Source organism: Carcharhinus amblyrhynchos, chromosome 23, assembly GCF_965287045.1.
Source record: "Carcharhinus amblyrhynchos chromosome 23, sCarAmb.v2.hapA, whole genome shotgun sequence".
In the NCBI taxonomy this organism is placed as follows: Eukaryota; Metazoa; Chordata; class Chondrichthyes; order Carcharhiniformes; family Carcharhinidae; genus Carcharhinus; species Carcharhinus amblyrhynchos.
Window position 1 is genome coordinate 2,319,440 of NC_137346.1, and position 14,464 is coordinate 2,333,903.

Genomic DNA, 14,464 nt, shown 5'->3' on the forward strand with positions numbered 1-14,464 from the left:
CCTCACTGGGGTACGGCTCCCACACACACTGACCCTCACTGGGGTACGGGTCCCACACACACTGACTCTCACTGGGGTACGGCTCCCACACACACTGACTCTCACTGGGGTACGGCTCCCACACACACTGACCCTCACTGGGGTACGGGTCCCACACACACTGACTCTCACTGGGGTACAGGTCCCACACACACTGACCCTCACTGGGGTACGGGTCCCACACACACTGATTCTCACTGGGGTACGGGTCCCACACACACTGACCCTCACTGGGGTACGGGTCCCACACACACTGACTCTCACTGGGGTACGGGTCCCACACACACTGACTCTCACTGGGGTACGGGTCCCACACACACTGACTCTCACTGGGGTACGGGTCCCACACACACTGACCCTCACTGGGGTACGGCTCCCACACACACTGACTCTCACTGGGGTACGGCTCCCACACACACTGACTCTCACTGGGGTACGGCTGCCACACACACTGACTCTCACTGGGGTACGGGTCCCACACACACTGACTCTCACTGGGGTACGGCTCCCACACACACTGACTCTCACTGGGGTACGGCTCCCACACACACTGACCCTCACTGGGGTACGGGTCCCACACACACTGACTCTCACTGGGGTACGGGTCCCACACACACTGACCCTCACTGGGGTACGGCTCCCACACACACTGATTCTCACTGGGGTACGGGTCCCACACACACTGACCCTCACTGGGGTACGGGTCCCACACACACTGACTCTCACTGGGGTACGGGCCCCACACACACTGACTCACACTTGGGTATGGGTCCCACACACACTGACCCTCACTGGGGTACGGGTCCCACACACACTGACCCTCACTGGGGTACGGGTCCCACACACACTGACTCTCACTGGGATACGGGTCCCACACACACTGACTCTCACTGGGGTACGGGTCCCACACACACTGACCCTCACTGGGGTACGGGTCCCACACACACTGACTCTCACTGGGGTACGGGTCCCACACACACTGACTCTCACTGGGGTGCGGGTCCCACACACACTGACTCTCACTGGGGTACGGGTCCCACACACACTGACTCTCACTGGGGTGCGGGTCCCACACACACTGACTCTCACTGGGGTACGGGTCCCACACACACTGACCTTCACTGGGGTACGGGTCCCACACACACTGACCTTCACTGGGGTACGGGTCCCACACACACTGACTCTCACTGGGGTACGGGTCCCACACACACTGACCCTCACTGGGGTACGGGTCCCACACACACTGAACCTCACTGGGGTACGGCTCCCACACACACTGACTCTCACTGGGGTACGGGTCCCACACACACTGACTCTCACTGGGGTACGGGTCCCACACACACTGACTCTCACTGGGGTACGGCTCCCACACACACTGACCCTCACTGGGGTACGGGTCCCACACACACTGACTCTCACTGGGGTACGGGTCCCACACACACCGACTCTCACTGGGGTACGGGTCCCACACACACCGACTCTCACTGGGGTACGGGTCCCACACACACCGACTCTCACTGGGGTACGGGTCCCACACACACTGACTCTCACTGGGGTACGGGTCCCACACACACTGACTGTCACTGGGGTACGGCTCCCACACACACTGACTCTCACTGGGGTACGGCTCCCACACACACTGACTCTCACTGGGGTACGGCTCCCACACACACTGACCCTCACTGGGGTAGGGGTCCCACACACACTGACTCTCACTGGGGTACGGCTCCCACACACACTGACTCTCACTGGGGTACGGGTCCCACACACACTGACTCTGACTGGGGTACGGCTCCCACACACACTGACCCTCACTGGGGTACGGCTCCCACACACACTGACTCTCACTGGGGTACGGCTCCCACACACACTGACCCTCACTGGGGTACGGGTCCCACACACACTGACTCTCACTGGGGTATGGCTCCCACACACACTGACTCTCACTGGGGTACGGGTCCCACACACACTGACCTTCACTGGGGTACGGGTCCCACACACACTGACTCTCACTGGGGTATGGCTCCCACACACACTGACTCTCACTGGGGTACGGGTCCCACACACACTGACCCTCACTGGGGTACGGGTCCCACACACACTGACTCTCACTGGGGTACGGGTCCCACACACACTGACTCTGACTGGGGTACGGCTCCCACACACACTGACCCTCACTGGGGTACGGGTCCCACACACACTGACTCTCACTGGGGTACGGGTCCCACACACACTGACTCTCACTGGGGTACGGGTCACACACACAGTGACTCTCACTGGGGTATGGGTCCCACACACACTGACTCTCACTGGGGTACGGGTCCCACACACACTGACTCTCAGTGGGGTACGGGTCCCACACACACTGACTCTCACTGGGGTACGGGTCTCACACACACTGACTCTCACTGGGGTACGGGTCCCACACACACTGACTCTCACTGGGGTACGGGTCCCACACACACTGACTCTCACTGGGGTACGGGTCCCACACACACTGACTCTCACTGGGGTACGGGTCCCACACACACTGACCCTCACTGGGGTACGGCTCCCACACACACTGACTCTCACTGGGGTACGGGTCCCACACACACTGACTCTCACTGGGGTCCCACACACACTGACTCTCACTGGGGTACGGGTCCCACACACACTGACCCTCACTGGGGTACGGCTCCCACACACACTGACCCTCACTGGGGTACGGGTCCCACACACACTGACTCTCACTGGGGTACGGGTCCCACACACACTGACCCTCACTGGGGTACGGCTCCCACACACACTGATTCTCACTGGGGTACGGGTCCCACACACACTGACCCTCACTGGGGTACGGGTCCCACACACACTGACTCTCACTGGGGTACGGGTCCCACACACACTGACTCACACTTGGGTATGGGTCCCACACACACTGACCCTCACTGGGGTACGGGTCCCACACACACTGACCCTCACTGGGGTACGGCTCCCACACACACTGACTCTCACTGGGGTACGGGTCCCACACACACTGACTCTCACTGGGGTCCCACACACACTGACTCTCACTGGGGTACGGGTCCCACACACACTGACCCTCACTGGGGTACGGGTCCCACACACACTGACCCTCACTGGGGTACGGGTCCCACACACACTGACTCTCACTGGGGTACGGGTCCCACACACACTGACTCTCACTGGGGTACGGGTCCCACACACGCTGACTCTCACTGGGGTACGGGTCCCACACACACTGACTCTCACTGGGGTACGGGTCCCACACACACTGACCCTCACTGGGGTACGGGTCCCACACACACTGACTCTCACTGGGGTACGGGTCCCACACACGCTGACTCTCACTGGGGTACGGGTCCCACACACACTGACTCTCACTGGGGTACGGGTCCCACACACACTGATTCTCACTGGGGTACGGGACCCACACACACTGACCCTCACTGGGGTACGGCTCCCACACACACTGACCCTCACTGGGGTACGGGTCCCACACACACTGACTCTCACTGGGGTACGGCTCCCACACACACTGACTCTCACTGGGGTACGGCTCCCACACACACTGACCCTCACTGGGGTACGGGTCCCACACACACTGACTCTCACTGGGGTACGGGTCCCACACACACTGACCCTCACTGGGGTACGGCTCCCACACACACTGATTCTCACTGGGGTACGGGTCCCACACACACTGACCCTCACTGGGGTACGGTTCCCACACACACTGACTCTCACTAGGGTACGGGTCCCACACACACTGACTCTCACTGGGGTACGGCTCCCACACACACTGACTCTCACTGGGGTACGGGTCCCACACACACTGACTCTCACTGGGGGTCCCACACACACTGACTCTCACTGGGGTACGGGTCCCACACACACTGACCCTCACTGGGGTACGGGTCCCACACACACTGACTCTCACTGGGGTACGGGTCCCACACACGCTGACGCTCACTGGGGTACGGGTCCCACACACGCTGACTCTCACTGGGGTACGGGTCCCACACACACTGATTCTCACTGGGGTACGGGACCCACACACACTGACCCTCACTGGGGTACGGCTCCCACACACACTGACCCTCACTGGGGTACGGGTCCCACACACACTGACTCTCACTGGGGTACGGCTCCCACACACACTGACTCTCACTGGGGTACGGCTCCCACACACACTGACCCTCACTGGGGTACGGGTCCCACACACACTGACTCTCACTGGGGTACAGGTCCCACACACACTGACCCTCACTGGGGTACGGCTCCCACACACACTGATTCTCACTGGGGTACGGGTCCCACACACACTGACCCTCACTGGGGTACGGGTCCCACACACACTGACTCTCACTGGGGTACGGGTCCCACACACACTGACTCTCACTGGGGTACGGGTCCCACACACACTGACTCTCACTGGGGTACGGGTCCCACACACACTGACCCTCACTGGGGTACGGCTCCCACACACACTGACTCTCACTGGGGTACGGCTCCCACACACACTGACTCTCACTGGGGTACGGCTGCCACACACACTGACTCTCACTGGGGTACGGGTCCCACACACACTGACTCTCACTGGGGTACGGCTCCCACACACACTGACTCTCACTGGGGTACGGCTCCCACACACACTGACCCTCACTGGGGTACGGGTCCCACACACACTGACTCTCACTGGGGTACGGGTCCCACACACACTGACCCTCACTGGGGTACGGCTCCCACACACACTGATTCTCACTGGGGTACGGGTCCCACACACACTGACCCTCACTGGGGTACGGGTCCCACACACACTGACTCTCACTGGGGTACGGGCCCCACACACACTGACTCACACTTGGGTATGGGTCCCACACACACTGACCCTCACTGGGGTACGGGTCCCACACACACTGACCCTCACTGGGGTACGGGTCCCACACACACTGACTCTCACTGGGATACGGGTCCCACACACACTGACTCTCACTGGGGTACGGGTCCCACACACACTGACCCTCACTGGGGTACGGGTCCCACACACACTGACTCTCACTGGGGTACGGGTCCCACACACACTGACTCTCACTGGGGTGCGGGTCCCACACACACTGACTCTCACTGGGGTACGGGTCCCACACACACTGACCTTCACTGGGGTACGGGTCCCACACACACTGACCTTCACTGGGGTACGGGTCCCACACACACTGACTCTCACTGGGGTACGGGTCCCACACACACTGACCCTCACTGGGGTACGGGTCCCACACACACTGAACCTCACTGGGGTACGGCTCCCACACACACTGACTCTCACTGGGGTACGGGTCCCACACACACTGACTCTCACTGGGGTACGGGTCCCACACACACTGACTCTCACTGGGGTACGGCTCCCACACACACTGACCCTCACTGGGGTACGGGTCCCACACACACTGACTCTCACTGGGGTACGGGTCCCACACACACCGACTCTCACTGGGGTACGGGTCCCACACACACCGACTCTCACTGGGGTACGGGTCCCACACACACCGACTCTCACTGGGGTACGGGTCCCACACACACTGACTCTCACTGGGGTACGGGTCCCACACACACTGACTGTCACTGGGGTACGGCTCCCACACACACTGACTCTCACTGGGGTACGGCTCCCACACACACTGACTCTCACTGGGGTACGGCTCCCACACACACTGACCCTCACTGGGGTAGGGGTCCCACACACACTGACTCTCACTGGGGTACGGCTCCCACACACACTGACTCTCACTGGGGTACGGGTCCCACACACACTGACTCTGACTGGGGTACGGCTCCCACACACACTGACCCTCACTGGGGTACGGCTCCCACACACACTGACTCTCACTGGGGTACGGCTCCCACACACACTGACCCTCACTGGGGTACGGGTCCCACACACACTGACTCTCACTGGGGTATGGCTCCCACACACACTGACTCTCACTGGGGTACGGGTCCCACACACACTGACCTTCACTGGGGTACGGGTCCCACACACACTGACTCTCACTGGGGTATGGCTCCCACACACACTGACTCTCACTGGGGTACGGGTCCCACACACACTGACCCTCACTGGGGTACGGGTCCCACACACACTGACTCTCACTGGGGTACGGGTCCCACACACACTGACTCTGACTGGGGTACGGCTCCCACACACACTGACCCTCACTGGGGTACGGGTCCCACACACACTGACTCTCACTGGGGTACGGGTCCCACACACACTGACTCTCACTGGGGTACGGGTCACACACACACTGACTCTCACTGGGGTATGGGTCCCACACACACTGACTCTCACTGGGGTACGGGTCCCACACACACTGACTCTCAGTGGGGTACGGGTCCCACACACACTGACTCTCACTGGGGTACGGGTCTCACACACACTGACTCTCACTGGGGTACGGGTCCCACACACACTGACTCTCACTGGGGTACGGGTCCCACACACACTGACTCTCACTGGGGTACGGGTCCCACACACACTGACTCTCACTGGGGTACGGGTCCCACACACACTGACCCTCACTGGGGTACGGCTCCCACACACACTGACTCTCACTGGGGTACGGGTCCCACACACACTGACTCTCACTGGGGTCCCACACACACTGACTCTCACTGGGGTACGGGTCCCACACACACTGACCCTCACTGGGGTACGGGTCCCACACACACTGACTCTCACTGGGGTACGGGTCCCACACACGCTGACTCTCACTGGGGTACGGGTCCCACACACGCTGACTCTCACTGGGGTACGGGTCCCACACACACTGATTCTCACTGGGGTACGGGACCCACACACACTGACCCTCACTGGGGTACGGCTCCCACACACACTGACCCTCACTGGGGTACGGGTCCCACACACACTGACTCTCACTGGGGTACGGCTCCCACACACACTGACTCTCACTGGGGTACGGCTCCCACACACACTGACCCTCACTGGGGTACGGGTCCCACACACACTGACTCTCACTGGGGTACAGGTCCCACACACACTGACCCTCACTGGGGTACGGCTCCCACACACACTGATTCTCACTGGGGTACGGGTCCCACACACACTGACCCTCACTGGGGTACGGGTCCCACACACACTGACTCTCACTGGGGTACGGGTCCCACACACACTGACTCTCACTGGGGTACGGGTCCCACACACACTGACTCTCACTGGGGTACGGGTCCCACACACACTGACCCTCACTGGGGTACGGCTCCCACACACACTGACTCTCACTGGGGTACGGGTCCCACACACACTGACTCTCACTGGGGTACGGCTGCCACACACACGGACTCTCACTGGGGTACGGGTCCCACACACACTGACTCTCACTGGGGTACGGCTCCCACACACACTGACTCTCACTGGGGTACGGCTCCCACACACACTGACCCTCACTGGGGTACGGGTCCCACACACACTGACTCTCACTGGGGTACGGGTCCCACACACACTGACCCTCACTGGGGTACGGCTCCCACACACACTGATTCTCACTGGGGTACGGGTCCCACACACACTGACCCTCACTGGGGTACGGGTCCCACACACACTGACTCTCACTGGGGTACGGGTCCCACACACACTGACTCACACTTGGGTATGGGTCCCACACACACTGACCCTCACTGGGGTACGGGTCCCACACACACTGACCCTCACTGGGGTACGGCTCCCACACACACTGACTCTCACTGGGATACGGGTCCCACACACACTGACTCTCACTGGGGTACGGGTCCCACACACACTGACCCTCACTGGGGTACGGGTCCCACACACACTGACTCTCACTGGGGTACGGGTCCCACACACACTGACTCTCACTGGGGTACGGGTCCCACACACACTGACTCTCACTGGGGTACGGGTCCCACACACACTGACCTTCACTGGGGTACGGGTCCCACACACACTGACTCTCACTGGGGTACGGGTCCCACACACACTGACTCTCACTGGGGTACGGGTCCCACACACACTGACCCTCACTGGGGTACGGGTCCCACACACACTGACCCTCACTGGGGTACGGCTCCCACACACACTGACTCTCACTGGGGTACGGGTCCCACACACACTGACTCTCACTGGGGTACGGGTCCCACACACACTGACTCTCACTGGGGTACGGCTCCCACACACACTGACCCTCACTGGGGTACGGGTCCCACACACACTGACTCTCACTGGGGTACGGGTCCCACACACACCGACTCTCACTGGGGTACGGGTCCCACACACACCGACTCTCACTGGGGTACGGGTCCCACACACACCGACTCTCACTGGGGTACGGGTCCCACACACACTGACTCTCACTGGGGTACGGGTCCCACACACACTGACTGTCACTGGGGTACGGCTCCCACACACACTGACTCTCACTGGGGTACGGCTCCCACACACACTGACTCTCACTGGGGTACGGCTCCCACACACACTGACCCTCACTGGGGTAGGGGTCCCACACACACTGACTCTCACTGGGGTACGGCTCCCACACACACTGACTCTCACTGGGGTACGGGTCCCACACACACTGACTCTGACTGGGGTACGGCTCCCACACACACAGACCCTCACTGGGGTACGGCTCCCACACACACTGACTCTCACTGGGGTACGGCTCCCACACACACTGACCCTCACTGGGGTACGGCTCCCACACACACTGACTCTCACTGGGGTATGGCTCCCACACACACTGACTCTCACTGGGGTACGGGTCCCACACACACTGACCTTCACTGGGGTACGGGTCCCACACACACTGACTCTCACTGGGGTATGGCTCCCACACACACTGACTCTCACTGGGGTACGGGTCCCACACACACTGACCCTCACTGGGGTACGGGTCCCACACACACTGACTCTCACTGGGGTACGGGTCCCACACACACTGACTCTGACTGGGGTACGGCTCCCACACACACTGACCCTCACTGGGGTACGGGTCCCACACACACTGACTCTCACTGGGGTACGGGTCCCACACACACTGACTCTCACTGGGGTACGGGTCACACACACACTGACTCTCACTGGGGTATGGGTCCCACACACACTGACTCTCACTGGGGTACGGGTCCCACACACACTGACTCTCAGTGGGGTACGGGTCCCACACACACTGACTCTCACTGGGGTACGGGTCCCACACACACTGACTCTCACTGGGGTACGGGTCCCACACACACTGACTCTCACTGGGGTATGGGTTCCACACACACTGACTCTCACTGGGGTACGGGTCTCACACACACTGACTCTCACTGGGGTACGGGTCCCACACACACTGACTCTCACTGGGGTACGGGTCCCACACACACTGACTCTCACTGGGGTATGGGTCCCACACACACTGACTCTCACTGGGGTACGGGTCCCACACACACTGACCCTCACTGGGGTACGGGTCCCACACACACTGACTCTCACTGGGGTACGGGTCCCACACACACTGACTCTGACTGGGGTACGGCTCCCACACACACTGACCCTCACTGGGGTACGGGTCCCACACACACTGACTCTCACTGGGGTACGGGTCCCACACACACTGACCCTCACTGGGGTACGGGTCACACACACACTGACTCTCACTGGGGTATGGGTCCCACACACACTGACTCTCAGTGGGGTACGGGTCCCACACACACTGACCCTTACTGGGGTACGGGTCACACACACACTGACTCTCACTGGGGTACGGGTCCCACACACACTGACTCTCACTGGGCTACGGGTCCCACACAGACTGACTCTCACTGGGGTACGGGTCCCACACACACTGACCCTCACTGGGTCACACTCCGACTGGTTCTTTGTAGGTGGTGGACAGAATTTGGGGAGTCAGGAGATGCATTACTCATCGCAGGTTTCCTAGGCTTCGGTCTGTTCTTGTAGCCATTGTATATACATGGCTAATCTACTCCAGTTTCTGGTCAATGCTAACCCTCAGAGTATTGATATTGGGGGATTCACAGTGGCATTGCCACTGAATATCAAGGGGCGATGGTTAGCTTCCTACTTTTTTGCAGATGGTTTTTGCCTAGCAGTTATGTGGCATGAATATCATTCGCAAATTGTCAGCACAAGTCTGGTTATTTTGTTAAGACTCGGTAAGTCTGACGCACGAGTTTTCCATATTATTGCTGGAATATTGTCAGGGCATTTTCAGAATCCAGTGCCTTCAGCTGTTTTTTGATATCAGTGTGGAGTGCAGTGAATTGGCTGGAGACTGACAGCTGTGATACTGGGAGAATTCTGCAGGAGGCTGAGATGGATCATCCACTCGGTAATTCTGGCTGACGATTGCTGTGAATGCTTCAGCCTTATCTATTTCTTGAAACAGATTGTGGATATTTTAACCAGAGGAGGGGCCATACCGGATCTTGTATTGGCAAATGAGTTTGGCCTGCTTTATGGGAGGGCATTTTGGATACAATGATCAGAAATCCTTAAATTTTAAGATATCTATGAATAAGGATAAGTCAGTGGGAAGAGACTAAATTGGGGAAGAGCAAATAATGACAGAATTAGGCAGGAGCTAGGGAGAGTTCATTGGGAGCAGCTGATAACAAGGAAGTCCACATTTGACATTTGGGAGATGTTTAAAGACCTACTGATTTCAGCATCAGCATATTCCAGTCAGGAAGACAGACAAGGATGGTAAGGTAAGGGGGTCTTGGATAACAAGGGAGGTTATGAGTTTAGTCAAAAAGGAAAAAGAAGCATATGTAAAGTTTAGGAAGCTAAAATTGGACAGGGCCCGTGAGGAATGTAAAGAAAGCAGGAAAGAACTCAAGAAGGAAATTAGAAGCATAAGGAGGGGCCATGAAATGACCTTGGCAAGGAGAGTTATAGAGAATCCCCAGGTTTTTTATACATACATTAAAAACAAGAGGATAACCTGGGAGAGGACAGGACCACTCAAGGATAAAGGAGGGAACTTGTGGTTGGAGACAGAGGATGTGGGCGAAATCTGAAATGAACACTTTGCATCGGTATTCACCAAGGAGAAGGACATGGAGGATAATGAGATTAGTGCGGAGCGTGCTAATATGCTAGAGCATTTTGAGATCAAGAAAGAAGTAGTGTTAGAATATAGAACATAGAACATTACAGCGCAGAACAGGCCCTTCGGCCCACGATGTTGCGCTGACCAGTTAAAAAACAATGACCCTCTCACCTCAACCAAACCCTTTCCATCCATAAACCTATCCGCGGATCTCTTAAACGCCCCCAAACTAGGCGCATTTACAACTGCAGCAAGCAGGGCATTCCAATCCCTCACCACCCTCTGGGTAAAGAACCTACCCCTGACATCCGTCCTATAACTACCACCCCTTAATTTAAAGCTATGCCCCCTCGTGCTAGCTTTCTCCATCCGAGGAAAAAGGCTATCACTGTCCACCCTATCTAAACCTCTAATCATCTTATATGTTTCAATAAGGTCCCCTCGTAGCCGCCTTCTTTCTAACGAAAACAACCCCAAATCCCTCAGTCTCTCCTCATAGGACCTCCCCTCCATACCAGGCAACATCCTGGTAAACCTCCTCTGCACCCTCTCCAAAGCCTCCACATCCTTCCTATAATGCGGGGACCAGAACTGCACACAATACTCCAAGTGCGGCCGCACCAGAGTTTTGTACAGTTGCAACATGACGCTGCGGCTCCTAAATTCAATCCCCCTACCAATAAACGCCAAGACACCGTATGCCTTCCTAACAACCTTATCTACTTGATTCCCAACTTTCAGGGATCTATGTACACATACACCTAGATCCCTCTGTTCATCAACACTATGCAGAGTTGGGTTGCTTGAAGAGCTTTAAGGTGGATAATTTCCCCAGGGCCCAATGGAATCTACCCCAGGTTATTAAGAGAGGCAAGACAGAAGATTGCTTCTCTCTTCACCAGGTTAAAGTCCAACAGGTTTATTTGATAGTAAATGCCACAAGCTTTTGGAATACTGTTCCTTTGTCAGGTGAACTCCCCACTCACCTGACGAAGGACCAGCATGTTCCGAAAGCTTGTGGCGTTTACTATCAAATAAACCTGTTGGACTTTAACCTGGTGTCGCGAGACTTCTTACCTTGTTTCCCAGAACCAGGTCTAAGATAGTCCAACTCGGTAAGGGGCTAACTACATATTGCCCCTTGAACACACTGAACAAACTCTGCCCCATCCAAGCCCCTGGAACTAAAGGAATCCCAGTCTATATTGGAAAGTTAAATTGCCCATCACAGCAATCCTGTTGTTTTTACATCTTCCCACAATCTGCTGATATATCAGTTCCTCCACTTCACGCTGGCTGTTGGGAGGAGTGTGATTACATCGCTCCTGTTCCTGAGTTCTGCCCATATGGCCTCACTGTATGATCCCACCAAGGTGTCCTCCCTCTGTATAGCTGTGACATTCTCCCTGATCAGTAAAGCAACACCTCTTTTTTAATGTGTGCCTGGTGCTGCTCCTGACATGCCCTCTTGCACTCTTCTTTGAACCAGGGTTGATCTCCTGTTTTGACAGTAATGGTTGAGTGAGGGATGTACCAGGCCTGAGGTTACAGATTGTGGTCGAGTATAATTCTGCTGCTACTGATGGCCCACTGAGCCTCACGGATGCTCCGTCTCAAGATGTTAGACCTGTTTGAAGTCTATCCCATTTAACATGATGATAGTGTGACACAATACTGGGATCCTCACAAGCAGGCAGGTTCAGCAAGAAGCTCGGAAGGCAAATGTTAGGTTGGTGTTCATTACAAGAGGACTTGAGTACAGGAGCAAGGATGTCTTAAACATCTGTACAGGGCTTGGTCAGACCACACCAGGAGTATTGTGTGCAATTTTGGTGTCCTTATCTCAGAAAGGATGTACTTGCCATAGCGGAGTGCGGCAAAGGTTCGCCAGGCTGATTCCTGGGATGGCAGGATTGATGAGTGAGGAGGGATTGGGTCGACTGGGCCTCTATTCATTGGAATTGAGAAGAATGACAGCGTTCCTCAGTGAAATATAAATTCTGACAGGGCTGGACAGACAAGATGCAAGGATGTTATTTCCTGAGGTTAGAACAAGGCGGCACAGTCTCAGGATATGGGGTATGCCCGAAACGAGGAGACGGTGAACATGTGGAATTCTCTACCACAGAAGGATGTGGAGGCCAAGACACTGGATATATTTAGGAAGGAAATAGAATTATTGATTCTAAAGGTGACAAGGGTGTGGGGGAAACACAGGAATATGGCATTGAGCCTGAGGATCAGCCGTGATCATACTGAGTGACTGAGCAAGCTCGAAGGGCTGAGTGGCCTCCTCCTGCTCCAATTTCTATGTCTGGCAAAAGGACCCAATGATAACATGAGGGTTCTGATCAAGAAAGTACTGCCTGAGTGTGTGGTGGAGACACATTCAATCGTAGCTTTTGAAAGGGAATTGGATCAATATCTTGAGAAAAAAATTGCACTGGAATGGGGAGAAGGCAGCGAATGAGACATAAGAACATAAGAAATAGGAGCAGGAGTAGGCCATCTAGCCCTTCGAGCCTGCCCCGCCATTCAATAAGATCATGGCTGATCTGTCGCTGCTCAGTTCCACTTTCCCGCCCTCTCCCCATAACCCTTAATCCCCTCTCTTATCAAAAACCCATCAACCCGCGTCTTAAAAATATTTAGCGAGGCAGCCTCCACCACTTCAACAGGCAGAGAATTCCAGAGATTCACCACCCTTTGAGTGAAGAAGTTCCTCCTCAACTCCGTTCTAAACCGCCCCCCCTTTATCTTGAGGCTGTGCCCCCTAGTCCTACTGTCTTTTTTGAGCGGGAAGAGTCTCTCCACCTCTATCCTATCCATCCCAAATGGAGGGTGCCGTCACTGACCAATTAACCTCCTTCTGAACTGTGGCCATTCCATGATTTTAAAAGTGGTCTCTGATCTTTCAAAGAGCGACGGGGCAATAGCAGTGCTGACATGGGTCCATTACTTATATTGGCATCTCTTTCATTCCCTCTTTAAGGAACCTTATCCAGGCAGCAGCAGATTTTGCATGGAATTCTGAACTACGATCTAGTGAAGGATTTGGATGTTCACAGTGTCTACAAGGACCTGCTGAGTGAAATTACAGCTCTCCCGAAAAGCTTCAAAACTCTTTCACGAATCTATACACAAAAGAGTAAGAAATTATTGAGTCTTAATCCATGACAGTGAGAGTTAAAGTGTCTGTCAATAGATTGTCTATGTGCCTGGAACTCTGTCAACACGCACCTATTTATGCCCATTTTCCAGTGAATGTATGTCTTTTTTGTGTGTGTTGTATATGTAAATGTGCATTGTGTATATATATATGTGTTGTG

The 14,464-nt window shown here is 56.2% G+C and overlaps 1 protein-coding gene across 3 annotated transcripts in view; it reads left to right on the forward strand.

The window, feature by feature from the left end:
• The window catches only part of LOC145357276 (pigment epithelium-derived factor-like), a 46,678-nt gene that overhangs the window by 19,432 nt on the left and 12,782 nt on the right, over positions 1-14,464 (forward strand). For all 3 annotated transcript variants that reach the window (XM_080210487.1, XM_080210486.1, XM_080210488.1), the window contains one exon: positions 14,128-14,283. In XM_080210487.1, the coding sequence (XP_080066613.1) occupies positions 14,128-14,283 (156 nt within the window). The remainder of the gene's footprint in view (positions 1-14,127; positions 14,284-14,464) is intronic.